Source organism: Nilaparvata lugens, chromosome X (genome assembly GCF_014356525.2).
Source record: "Nilaparvata lugens isolate BPH chromosome X, ASM1435652v1, whole genome shotgun sequence".
NCBI lineage: Eukaryota > Metazoa > Arthropoda > Insecta > Hemiptera > Delphacidae > Nilaparvata > Nilaparvata lugens.
The window spans coordinates 60,425,500-60,440,234 of NC_052518.1; the positions used below are offsets into that span (position 1 = coordinate 60,425,500).

A 14,735-nucleotide genomic window follows, 5' to 3' on the forward strand; every position below is an offset into this window, starting at 1 on the left:
AGATGCGACTAGCTGTAAAGAAGAAGAAGAAGAGGTTAAGGTGAACAGCGGAGAAGAAAGGAATGCGGCTACATGTAAAGAAGAAGAAGAAGAAGAAGAAGGTAGAAAGCGAGAGTGTGTGTAAAGGTGACGGAGGGGAGACAACATCATGATGCGGCAGAGGGGAGACGAAGTCAACAGAAGGAATGTGTAAAGGTGAGAGGAGGCGCGGCGGAGGGGAGAACGAGTCAACAGAAGGAATGTGTAAAAGTGACAGTGGAAGGAGTCGACAGGAAACGGAATGGGAGGCGGTTGTGGGGGACTGTCGGCTTAACAGGTTTGTGTGCGCTCAGTCTTTAACCGACAACGCACATTGAAGCAAGCATAGCTTATTACTCTTGCACTCGAACGCGTGCGGTAAGCTTTTATTATGGATCACCATCATCAGAGAAGCAACACCAGCACTGGAAATGATAGACTTTTTAGTATGAAGTCATTCAATTATATTTCGAAAACTGAATATCCAACGGTCTCACTCAAAGATCTTGACCATGATTCGTGGTACCGTGTTGTACACGCTAGATTGGTGAGAACACAGCAGGGACAGCGAATCATAATGAGGTTATACGATCATGACAGCAATGGTGACTATTATTGCGAAGTTTACTTACCTGAGAAATTTCTGAGTGTATTGAATCTTCAAACACTTGAGGATTTCAACAAACAAAAACTCTATCTGAAGTGTGTACAGCGAGAAGGTAAATCGCCTCTTGTTCTTCTAGAAGAAGAAAGGAATATATGAAATAGAAAAAAAAAAAAAAAAATAACAACCCATTCCCATCATTGATTGTGCAATAGGCCTAATGTTGATTAATACTTTGTAATGAATAACTAAACCTCAAACTAAACCTCCAAGATTGCACCACTCTGTCTTTTGCAGATGACACTGTATTGATCTTCAGCGGCAAAAGCTGGGTAGAAACTTTCAATATAGCCAATAGAAACCTAATAATTATTAGAAAATGGCTTCAAGATCATATCCTGACTTTAAATGCTGACAAAACTAAGTATATCACCTTTTCACCCAATATAACTGGACAACCAGCAACAGATTTAAATCTTAAAATAGGGACAACAAATAATAACAATGAAAACTCTACAGATAATACAGAAGCACAAAAAACATTAGAAAGGGTTCACACGATTAAATATCTTGGTATATTATTGGATCAACATTTAAAATGGAACAAACACATAGATTATTTGTGCTCAAAGTTGAAATACCTCATTTACATTTTTTACAAAATAAATAAAATAAAAAACATAGACATTATACGGAAAATTTACTTTGCATACGCTCACTCATTATTTCAATATATTAATGAAGTATGGGGAGCTGCTTATGATACACATCTGAAGAAATTATTTATCTTACAAAAACATATTATAAGAGCAGCATTAGGAAGACCTCGACTCTATCCTAGTAGGGACATTTTTCTTGAATTTAAGGTCCCTACAATAAGACAGATTTATATGAAAAATATAATACTCCATATCAATAAGAATAAATCTAATTTTCCTGCACACATAACACCCCATAATACACGTCCTAACAATAGATTCAACACAGAACTCATTAAGCTAACCATATGCAGGCATCAATTTACCTATTATTGCAGCTACATTATAAATAAAATTCCAAACGATTTTATAGATAAACAAATGACACATAATTTAAGCAAAAGCATAGATTATTGGATTGAGCATAACATATTCTTCAAACTAGTTGTATAAAGTATAATATTGTATCCAACAAGCATTGTTACTAAAAACATTGAGCAATGGTTTTTTCATTTTCACGTTCTCGAACCAGGTATTGTAATTGTTCCCTCATCATCTTTTTTTTTTTTTTATCGTATATTTTTATGTATTCCCTGTGTGAAATATTCACTTCATGATGGCCTCAAGACGTCACAGTGGTTAATTGGATTCTACTTTGTCATATAGTATGTACTATTCTTAAGTTTTTAATTTTTTTTTTCTGAGCCTTTGAGACTTTTGTATATTGCTGTAATACTTTCTTTAGCTCTTTTTATTTTTAATTTTTATATCGCTTCTTACTTGACCTGAATTGAAGCAGAATAATTTAACCGCAACTCACTGCCAACACACAAGGACTCTTATGTTGGCAGTGCCGAATATTACATTGATTACATTGATAATTATTGTTGTGCAAGTTACAATAAATGTATATTTTTAGGTGATTGTATATTGCATACTTTAGTGATTGTATTGTAAAAATATTTGTATGTGATTTTTGGCAATAAATTCAATTCAATTCAATTCAAAAAAAAAAAAAATAACTATAGTAGTATGTAGAATAGATTAGCCTATCTATATACATCCTATTATAGTGACATTCAATTAGAGTTTTCTCAATATGGGGATAGCACATTAAAAAAAGCGCCACCATTCCTTTTACAGCATAGTGTGGGGAAAATGACATCTCATACTAACAAATATGAAATGTAATTTTTTTCATTCTTCCTGTGGTGGAGGAAAAAAGGAACATGCACTATATTGTTGTGCAATAGGCCTAATGTTGATTAACACTTTGTAATGAATAACTATAGTAGTATGTAGAATAGATTAGCCTATCTATATACATCCTATTATAGTGACATTCAATTAGAGTTTTCTCAATATGGGGAAAGCACATTAAAAAAAGCGCCACCATTCCTTTTACAGCATAGTGTGGGGAAAATGACATCTCATACGAACAAATATGAAATGTAATTTTTTTCATTCTTCCTGTGGTGGAGGAAAACAAGGAACATATTATTGTAGTTTAATTTGCGCCAAACTTTGAACGCTAGTAGTGTAGTTTGAGAGTTTAGCGCTAGTAGTGTAGTTGAGAGTTTAGCGCTAGTAGTGTAGTTGAGAGTTTAGCGCTAGTAGTGTAGTTTGAGAGTTTAGCGCTAGTAGTGTAGTTTGAGAGTTTAGATATCTGTGATTTTAAAGATTTTAAATGTGGGATATTTTTAATATGCTAATTGGCACCACTTAGAAGCAGGTGTTAACTGGGGCAGATGTCAGAACACCTGCTACAACAAAGATGGTCGCCGTCGGGGACTGGGGAACCTATTGGTTGGTGGGGGATGGCAGAACACCTGCTACAACGGCCGTCGGGGGCACTTCCTGCCTCTTCCTATTGGTTGGGGCGGGGACTTTGGTGGGGGACAAAATGGCCGACACTAGGGAAGGGGGTGGAGGGCCGCCATTTTGACCACGCCCCCTCGCTTCCTATTGGCTGGGGGCGGGACCAAAATGGCGGACTGGGGGGCGTGGCCATGCCCCTCGATTCCTATTGGCTGGGGGCGGGGCCAAAATGGCGGACTAGGGCAGGGGGGGTGGAGGGGGAGGCCACACCCCTCGATTTCTATTGGATAAGCAGCTCTCTCAAAACACCACTACTCAGTTTCATTTCCTTTAATCCAGTCCGAAATCCGAGGCATTGTTTGAGTTTTCTGAACAAGTTTCTTTTTACGGTGAAGAGCAGTTAACACTTCGACCAACCCCCAACCTGGAGGACCAGGGTCATTTGTTTGGAGTCGCCATCTCCTAGGCACCTGCTTTCACCACAGCTTTTAGAGCGTCACCTACCCTGGAGTTAATTCAGGTTAACTCCCTAGGCTCTTCCGCCCTCTCCGACGTTGGGATTTCTCCTCCGCCTTTGAGACCGTTGGCCGGTTTTCACCCGTGACCCTGGGCAGGGGCCCTTACAGGGTGCTACCATCCGGAGCCAGATGAACCCCGGATTTTTAACGAGGTGTATCTCCTCCCGCTCCTCCTCCCCTATCGCTTGCAAGATAAGGCCCCGGGCTTGCGACCGGCATGGCGGAGTTCAGCCATTCTTGTGGGTATTGATAATTTTTATCAATTCTCAATGTTTCATGAAACAAAATTTTATGACGGGAGTTGCTTTTATCAATTGATCCGATACTATCAATACTACTTCTATTTGTTTTTTTTTATTCGACAGATCTCGGTAAATGCTTCAACAATTTCGATGAAATTTGGATTATTCAGTATGATATATATGGAGGATCTTTTTAAAACTCTAGACGTGTCCGTGGCAGAATATGTGTGTAGAGAATGAGGAAATTCGGTCAAAATTTACTTGGGAAAACAAAAGGGTTGTCTATTAAAACGACCAAATAGTTTCTGCTTTCCCAAATATAGAAATATCTTTCCTACTATCTTCTATCTCTATCTTTTATATTCTCTTCTATCTTTTATAGAAGTAAGGCGCTTTTCCCCTGAATCAATCCCCCAGAAATTGATTGTTTCACCAAAGAAAATAGAAGGTAGCTTTCGATAAAAATAATGGAGAATATGCATGACTTGTTGTTTTTCACTTTAAACTATCAGTAGCATCAATGATCCACTTTCAAACAATGCTGACATATTGATGTGAAATGTACTATTAGATCAGATGAAGAACATTATATTAATCCCACCTGTTTCAATTTCAATATTATTTATAGCATTTTTGCATTTTATCCCAGCTGTTATATTATGTGAATACTCTCATTATGGAAATGCGACTATTTCTCCAGCTTCTGCTGAATTGTTTCCCCTGTTGCTCTTTGTACGCAGCCATGGCCTTTAGAGACTTACACCCAGTTGCACATGACTCTGTTAACTCCTAATCCAGACAAAATACCACGAGAATCAATAAGAGAATCCTTCTTCCATGTAAAATAAAATTCCTGAGTAACTAAGTATTATAGAAATGTATTTGAATGTAGCTTGGAATAGGCCTATAGCTAGGTGTAGTTGGGCTCCTATAATGTACATTCTTCTTTCCGTCTCCCATGACATATATTTATGTTAAAATTTTCATGTAGGGAAAGCACCTTTCCGGATACAATGTTCTATGACAGTGACGAAACTTTATAATTGATCTATTAATCCAGTTCTATTCAGCAAGCAGCTTTTGATTGCATGGTGAATCTGAGACACGATTAAAACGATTTGATTGAATTTGGATTATATTGATTCCTGGAGCGAAGTACAGGTGGCCTGCCGGTTAATGATAAAAAAGTGATAAATTGTAAAGGCATAGGCCTAATATTGATCACTTCGATAACTTGTAGTGAAACAAGAAATCTGCTAACCTTATAGTGATTTAATGATTATTATATGCAATGGAAAAAAATCCTCAATATTGATTATTTTTGAGTACTCGCGAAGCATTTTATTAATTTGAGGGCGCTGAATCCGAATCTGAAATCACAATTTCTCTATCTTCATTTTTCGGCAATTTAAGTTTCCGATGAGCTACTGGAGACCGTCTGCCGTCTGAAGACAGATTCTACAAGACCTACACACTACAAGACCAGATCAAAATAGTGTTCCGGGAAGCACAAACAGTCTGTTGTTGTCTGTGGTTCAAGTCAGCAGACCGGCAGACGGTTTGAATATCATTAATCGGTGTGGTGAAGACAGCCCTAAACACTTGCAGACCAGACCAAAAACTCAGACTGTTTGTGGTCTAGTCTGCAAGTGTGTAGGCGGCTTTATCTTCGATTTCTATAATTCGTAGTTTTTTCATGCATCATGGAACTGAAATAATATAATATTACAGTGTTCTATGCTATCGCTAACTAATTCTCCAGACATGAGTCATCAACCGGAAATCACATAGACGCCAGACGAAATCATTGTTTATTGACAAAGTAGTCAGTCCAGTTTTTTTTAGAAATTATCAAAATTAGAACTTATTTTAGAAATAAATTAGAATTTTAAAAAATATTTTGGTTGAATTCTAATAATTTTTAATTTACAATTTTGTCAATATTTTTTTGAAATTTTTCAATTTAAAACTAATTTTTGTGCTCAATTTCCATCTATCTATGTTTGAATTAATCTACAAATTTTTTCATCTATTCATTTTATCTATTTTAATCTATCAACCTTTTATTTTCACGTTTTGATGTTTTCAAAATTATTTTTATCCATAAATATATCATCCGTGATAGCTCTTTGCTCAGTAAAAATTTAACATTCTATAGTTCATGTTATGTTTTCTCTTTCAACCACCATGATATTAGCCTCCTCATCCTCTCCCTCTCATCCTCCTCCATAGCCTCTATTATTCGGACCTTCCATAACTCGTGGTAAACGCTTCTTGGTCCTGTCAACTACGAATTAAAGAGGTTCTACTGTAATACCAAATTTTTAATTGCATGAAAATATTATATTAACGACATATTGTGTAACACTTTTTCTGATTACTTTTACTACACCATTCTGTGAGCTCTGTATTTCGAATAATGGTAAAAGTGTGAATTCAGTATCATCACGATGTCATTAAAGCTAAAACAAAGAAAAATATCAATTTGAAATGAGTTTTTTCTATTAATTTATACAATCAGAATGATTCATACATAATTATAATGCTTGTGAGAGAGCAACATGCCTAATCCAAAAAATGTTGTTCCTTCAAATGTTTGTGATGTTTTGTCTTCAGTGTTGAAAGTTCAACTTTCAGTCCAACATTATAGAAAATCATATATCTTAACATAAAATTAGAACACAAAGGAGCTACAAATCATTGTTCTTAGACAAAACTTTCAAGTGAAGAAAATCAAGTTTTCGATGTGGGTAGTCAGCTTGCAATGTCTCCTTTGTCTAGTCAACTAAAATTATCTTGCGTAATAATCTAGCAGCACGCGATTTTATTCAGATTTCTCTATTTCTTCAAAGATATCTTAACAATGTGGAATCCTTGCCTGATAGATAGTTGAACATGTACATTCATTTTTGATTCATAAAATCCATTTTTTGTACATTGAATTTCTAACAGTTCAAAGATAGGTTCAATAATTTGTATTCAATGTCACCAAATCGATTTTTTTTACTTAATGCAATGAAATACATTTCTCTAGTAACATTATAGGTACCGAAAATTATTAATTATTGAGAAAAGTATTCTTGACTGGTTTTGTGTTTCAGGTGTGCAGTTGCTTGGGCATAAACAATGAGTCTGATTACTTTGGTCTGAAGTACCACAGTGTGAAAGGGCAAGAATGTTGGCTGAACCTTCGCAACCCTATAGAGCGTCAAGTTGGAGGCGTAGCTCCCTTCAGGTTCGCTTTACGCGTCAAGTTCTGGGTTCCACCTCATCTTGTGCTTCAAGATACCACCAGGTTCGCTAAAACTAGCCTATTCTATTTAATATTTTCTCCTAAAACAGGATAGTGAGATTCACTTACAAATATGAGCATCCTGATTGAATGGGTAATTTAATTTGTAAGTAATACTGGCAGTTTAGAGTGAATCTCATTGTTTTAAAGGGTTGCCATCTGCAACTGGAGGTCCTACAATAAACATAAATGACTTATTTTACTTTCCTTACACAGTAACATCAAATGTTTGACTTTAGGCCCACACCAGTTAGTCAAGACAAGACAAGACATGATGAGACACGTTTAGTCACATTGTTGCTTATAGACGCATCTCACACTGATTGTCATTGCAATTAGACATGTCTAAGCATATCTTTCCTCCACGTCTAATGGAATAGAGCGTGCACCATTTCTATATCAGTCATCATTAGACAATTGATAGTTGTGGTTAGCGTAAATTCAGTGTTCATGATGGCTGATGACAAATTTTTGTCACTCGTTCAATCAAAAGAACTGATTTACAATCCAAGACTGAAGGAGCACCATAATAGGAATATGGTCGAATGAATTGGTTTATAATAATTTAATAATTATACGCTTTTCCTAAAACGTGTGTCCTTTATTGATAATCTATTTAGTAAAAGATTTAGCAGATAGTTGAATGATTCGAATCGTGTGTAATCGAGACATTTTTCTCCCTCACTTTTCAGCTCCAGAATAAATTTCTCCAATATCCAGTTTCCGATAATATGGATCAATCCAATGTTTCCTATTTGCTCTTTCTTGCAAGCAAATCCACTCCCGAATCATAAACGCACCGGCAACAACTTCGCGGTCCGACATCACTGATATGACTGATTGGTGTGCGTTGCTTCAATATGATTTAAGGCTGTGCAAAGGCTAAACATAAACTTTCTACTTGTGATATTTTTCAAAGTTTTATCATCAAGCTATCAAAATGAAAAAGTTATCTCAGGAAAATATTTTTTTCCGATCATTACTTTTTGATATATGAGCGCCTAAAGTTTGAATTTTTGGGACAGAATATTTAAAATTCGGTAGGAGATAAATCCATGAGATTTAGAGGATGGATTCTTCATGGTATTGTTGATCTATTAAAACAAACATTTTCTGAAAATATCAATTTTTGAAAAGGTTATTCAATTTACCAAAAATAACTCAACTAAAAGTTCTTTTTGGTTATTCTTAGTAAATTGAATAACTATCTTAAAAATTGATATTTTCAGAAAATTTTTGTTTTACTAGATCAATAATACTATGAAGAATCCATCCTCTAAATCGCATGGATTTATCTCTTACCGAACTTTAGGCGCTCATATCTCAAAAAGTAATGATCGGAAAAAATGTTTTCATGAGAAAACTTTTTCATTTTGATAGTTTGATGATATAAAAATCGAAAAACTTTTAAAAATATCACGAGTAAAAAGTTTATTTTTAGCCTTTGCACAGCCTTGAGTTGTCTGGTCTAGCCTTGTCTAAAGTTGTATTGCCTTGTCTTGTCTTGACTAACTGGTGTTCACCTAGCCTAGATGCCTAGATGTGGAAGGAATGGAAAATGGAAGATATTGCATTGAAATGTGTTTCGTTGAAAAAAATACTCATATTGATATCTATTTAAAAACGTTTATTAGCTGGTGTTCATCCTATATAACATACAACAAAGGGAATAAATAATTATATGGGGAACATTTGTGTTGAATTTTCTAGAAACAGTTCTTAGCATTTTCATATGGAGATTGTACGAGGGTAACTCAAAAGTAAGTTACACAGTTTTTTATAACTCGCTCGTATAGTAGTTTTGCACATGGCATTTCAGGGTATTATCCACGATATAAGGTACTCACTTATGGGCTGCACTCATTAGTCCATGCCCGCAAAATTTGAAATCAACACAATTCTAATTATTTTAAACCTTATTACTAAAAAATAATGTGCAAAAGATTGGTAATCAGAGTAGTCTACAATACAAAACAAACATCTATCAAAGATTTTCATGATTCTATCAAGGAATAAAGAGATATACTACAGACATATTATATTTATATATTGCGCGTTATATTGCACTTGATAATTGCACAAAATATGGTACTGTAGTATTATTAAGATGACTGAACAATAAAAAAGAAAAAATCTGCATACAAAAGGACTTGTACTTTTCAGCTAATACTCTGTAAAGACATTACACTCTCCAAGTTAATCAATTCATGACTCAAGACAACACAATAATTATATGGCTCAAATTCAACTTCTCTCATATTATGTATGATGCATCTCTAATATAAAATAAAAAATTTTGAAAACTACTAAATTCCAAAAAAATAAGAAATATGTGGAAAAGTATGAATTTTCTACAGTCTGAGTGATTTATCTCATTAAATTTTCTCAATATGCAGAGTAAAAGAGAAAGTCATAACACAATTTAACAATTGAATTTAGCTCAATAGTTTGAGTGAAAAACAAAGACAAAATGTAAGCTGGTCATTATTACATTATTTAATTGAATTGAATTGAATTGAATTGAATTGAATTTATTGCCAAAATTACAAATACATATTTGTACAATATTAATCACAAGAGTATACAATACAAATAGACATTGATTTTAACTTGAGTACAACAATATTATCAATGTAATATTTGGCACTGCCAACATAAGAAACCTTGTGTGTTGGCAGTGAGTTGCAGTTCACTTATTCTGCTTCAAGTACTTTATATACAATTCAAATTTTATAATGTATAAAGAAAGTATTACAGTAATTTATAAAAATCGCAAAAGCTTGAAAAAAAAACAAAACTTAAGAATACTACATATTATATGATAAAGTGATATCCAATTAATTATTGTGACGTCTTGAGGCCATCATGACAGTTAATCTTCCAAAAAGAGAAAATAAATACAATAAAACTAATCTCCTGCAAGATACGTGGGACAATTACATACCTGGTTCAAGAACCTGAAACCGAAATACCATCGTTCACAGTTTCTAGTAACAATGCTTGTTGGGTACCATACTATACTTCATACAACTATTTTGAAGAATATATTCTGCTCAATCCAATATTCTATACTTTTAAGTAAATTACGTGAGATTTTTTTATCTATAAAATCGTTTGGAATCTTATTTATAATGTAGTTACAATAATATGTAAATTGGTGCCTGCATATGGTTAGTTTGATGAGTTCTGTGTTAAATCTATTGTTAGGACGTGTATTATGGGGTGAAATATGTGTAGCAAAATTCGATTTATTCTTATTGATATAGAGTATTATGTTTTTCATATAATTCTGTCTTATTGTCGGGACCTTAAATTCAAGAAAAATTTCCCTACTAGGATAGAGTCGTGGCTTTCCTAATGCAGCTCTTATAATATGTTTTTGTAGGATAAATAATTTTTTTAAATGTGTATCATATGCAGCTCCCCATACTTCATTAATGTATTGAAATAATGAGTGAGCATACGCAAAGTAAATTTTTCGTATAATGTCTTTGTTTTTTATTTTATTTATTTTGTAAAAAATGTAAATGAGGTATTTCAACTTTGAGCACAAATAGTCTATGTGTTTGTTCCATTTTATATGTTGATCCAAGAGTATACCAAGATATTTAATTGTGTGCACCCTTTCTAATGTTTTATGTACTTCTGCATTATCCGTAGTGTTTTCATAGCGATTATTTGTTGTTCCTATTGTAAGATTTAAATCTGTTGCTGGTTGTCCAGTTATATTGGGTGAAAAGGTGATATACTTAGTTTTGTCAGCATTTAAAGTCAAGATATGATCTTGCAGCCATTTTTTTACTATTATTAAGTTTCTATTTGCCATATTGAATGTTTCTACCCAGCTTTTGCAACTGAAGATCAATACAGTGTCATCTGCAAAAGACAGGGTGGTGCAATCTTGGAGGTTTAGTTCGAGTAGGTCATTCACATACAACAGAAAAAGAATTGGTGATAACACAGAACCTTGGGGCAAGCCGAACCCTGATGTATATTTAATATCAGTTCGACCATGGAGATTTAGGAATTGTTTCCGTTCAGTTAGGTACGAAGAAAATAAATCATTTGCTATGCCTCTAATTCCAGATCTGTCTAATTTATTTAATAATATATTGTGAGGTATGGTATCAAAAGCCTTTGATAGATCCATGAATACTGCAAGAGTTTTTCTATTGCTATTAAAATTGTCAAAAATTATTTTGTTCAGGTGGATGACTGCATCTTTAGTAGACTTATTTTTTTGAAAACCAAATTGCTTTTCATTTATTATATCCTCTTTTTCCAAAAAACACATAATTCTGTTTTTTATTATTTTTTCCAATATTTTTGAATGGTTGCTTATTAGGCTTATAGGTCTATAATTTTCTGGTTTATTCAAATCTCCGGATTTGGGTATTGGGATGATTCTGGCTTCTCTGATTTTTTTTGGGAAATATCCTTCATTTAAACATTTGTTAAATATATGTTCTAAGGGTCCAGTTATGTAGTGAGAGATTTTTTTTATGAAAGGTCCTGTGAAGTTATCTGGTCCTGGTGTAGATTTGTTTTTCAACTGATTTATAATTGTAATTATTTCGTTTGTGTTTGTGGGGTTCAGGAAGATACTGTGTCGACATGAATTTGATAATGATAAAGGAACTGGGATATCGTTAACATTTCCTGATATTTTTTTGGCAAATGATACACCTACATTAGATAAGTAATTGTTAAGTATATCTGCATCTAGGCTTATTTCTTTTGTGTTTTTCTTCATTTCAAGCAGCTCGTGAATGTATTCCCAAGTTTTCTTGGCATTATTCCTATTTTCGTCAAACTTCTCATTAAAATAATCTATTTTCGCTTTTTTTATTAAATTATTCAAAGTATTTCGGTAGTTCTTGTAGCGGGTTTGCAATTCAATATTGTTTGGCTGCCGAGAGAGTTTCCTGTGTAATTTGTCTCTTTCTCGAATTGAATTGACTAGACTGGGTGTAATCCATTTTTTTACTGGTTTATTTTTTTTACTTAGTCTGATTGTTTTTGTTCTTTTATTTGTAAGTTGTGTTAATTTTTCTATGAAATTGCTAACCATTGCATCGATATTGTCGGTGTTGTAAACATCAGCCCAGCTTTCAACCTGTAAGTCAGCTATTAATCCGTCGAAATCAGTTACAGTTTTGGTCCATAATTCCCCTGCTACCGCGTTGTTTTTCAAGGCTTCACTCAAGTGTAGTGAAATACTGTAGTGATCTGTTATATTAGTTTTAATAATAACGCCATGTTGCAGGTCTCTATTGTTTGCCCCCTCCTTAAAAAATATGTGGTCTATGCAGGTACCATTTCCATTCACCATCCTTGTCGGCTTATTGATGTAGGATTTAAATCCATTGATATGCAGAGTACTCAAGTACTCATTTGTTAAATTATTGTTATCTAAAATATTAAGATTTATATCGCCCATTAAAATTACATTGGTAGTGTCCTTTATTCTGTTTAAACAAGAGTCTAGACTTGATATGAAATTATTAATGTTGGTAGCTGGGGAGCGATAGAATATCGTAATAAAACATTATGATATCTTAAGCTACATTAGCAGATCAATATTGATAAAAAATAAGAACGATTAGGAATAAGGATGTTTATAACCCAGAAAAGTTGTATTCAACAACAATAATGAAACAAGACAATAATTAGCAAAATACCATATCAAAATATTCATGATTTTTGCTTCTCAATAAACACCACGACAACAAGCGAGTAAACCCGGAATGAACTCTGTGAAAATTAAGAGCTTTCAAAATAAAAATCCCTAACACACCTACAAAAAAAAAACAATGCCCTAACTAACAAATCGATAATCAAAAAATATTCCTTGTTTGAACAATATTAAAACTATAATGGTCGCTAACTCACTATTTTGGAGTTTTTTCCAAATTGTTTTTGAACCAAAACATTGGTTCATAAGGTTCAGAAATAAGTGACTGCATGATACCCGTAACATGTCTACCTATCCCTACAACAAAATCTGACGGAACTGACAAGCCACCTCTATCAAGACTTGTAAAATAGTCATCATTGTATTGATTTTTGTCTTTTTTTTATTTGATCCTTCTGCAGAAAATGTTTGCCTTTGGTTTCACATCCGAAATGGTTGCCTTCTTTCACTCATACCTTAGTCAGCGTTTATTCTTTGTGTATTTCAATAATATTAGATCAAAATGTTTCACGAGTGGTTCAGGTGTGCCCCAGGGGAGTAATCTTGGGCCTCTTTTGTTCCTTTTACTTATTAATGACATTCCAGAGTGTATTAAAAACAATTGTCTCATTTATGCAGATGATGCTAAAATTTATTTAGCATAGTCTTCCACTATGACTATGCTTACTAAACAAGTTAACTGTGATTCTATGCAGTTTTCACTCATATAACTTATATCATAGCCTCCTCTAATACAAGGCTGCGGCCTTCAATGTGACAAAGTCGCAATCCCCACTCATCAACGGCCGGTCGATAGACTCTCAGAACATCAGCTCTCATAAGAAAACCTCATAGCTCTACTCTCTCAGAGTTATTGGCTTTGTTATTCTACAGTAAATTGCATACCAATCTGATCGGAACAAACATTAGGCCTACTGCCAAGAGGAGAAAATTACATTATTTATTATTAATAACAAACATATTATTAAATTTGAAAAAAATGTTCAGTCTTACCTTAAATTTTTGTCCTTCCCGTTCTTCACTTCTCCCGTCTGTCACTACACGAGTGTTGACAATTTTCTTTTGTTAGATTTTCTGACAGCAAGTGAATCATTTCGCGTTTTGGTGTAATTGTTTATTAGGATGTTTGACATTTTACAAATAACAGCTTCGGCTAATTTCATATATTTTTGTCCACAGTGACAAACATCCTCCAAATTCACATTGAAACTAATATCACTAATAATAGCCAACTTAGATAGCTTACAAAGAATGTTTTTTTGGCTATCCTCTCTTAAGAATTGGCATTCATAAGGTTCAGAAATAAGTGACTGCATGATACCCGTAACATGTCTACCTATCCCTACAACAAAATCTGACGGAACTGACAAGCCACCTCTATCAAGACTTGTAAAATAGTCATCATTGTATTGATTTTTGTCTTTTTTTTATCATAGAATTGCAGTTCAAACATATCAAATCTGCGACTAGTTTATAACTAGTATAACCACACACATACACAAAAGCTGAACTGTCGAAACTTTCATCACTATCCAAATAATCATCTTCAAGTATACCATAGAAAAAAGGATTTATTTCAACTTGTGTATTTGCATTTGATGATTCAGGCTGCTCCAAAACTGTGGTTGAAAGGGGCAAATCACCATACTGTGCTGAATGTAAACCAAGGTAGCTCTTAATTCTTAGCTTCTTTTCAGCTTCAAGCACTTGAGTTACTGTTATATTGTAGTTGCCTCCCGTCATTTGCCGGTATTGCCCAAACCTATTTTCCAAATTATCTGTTTGCAACTTTCCAGTGAGAATATAAGGCACCTGAATTTCAGTCAGTACATATGTAATTAACTCTTTCA

General features: G+C 34.0%; 1 protein-coding gene across 1 annotated transcript in view; it reads left to right on the forward strand.

The window, feature by feature from the left end:
* Nucleotides 1–14,735, forward strand: part of LOC111057624 (E3 ubiquitin-protein ligase MYLIP) — a 92,451-nt gene that overhangs the window by 34,150 nt on the left and 43,566 nt on the right. Inside the window, exon 2 of the mRNA XM_039443390.1 lies at nucleotides 7,000–7,193. Within this exon, the coding sequence (XP_039299324.1) occupies nucleotides 7,000–7,193 (194 nt within the window). The remainder of the gene's footprint in view (nucleotides 1–6,999; nucleotides 7,194–14,735) is intronic.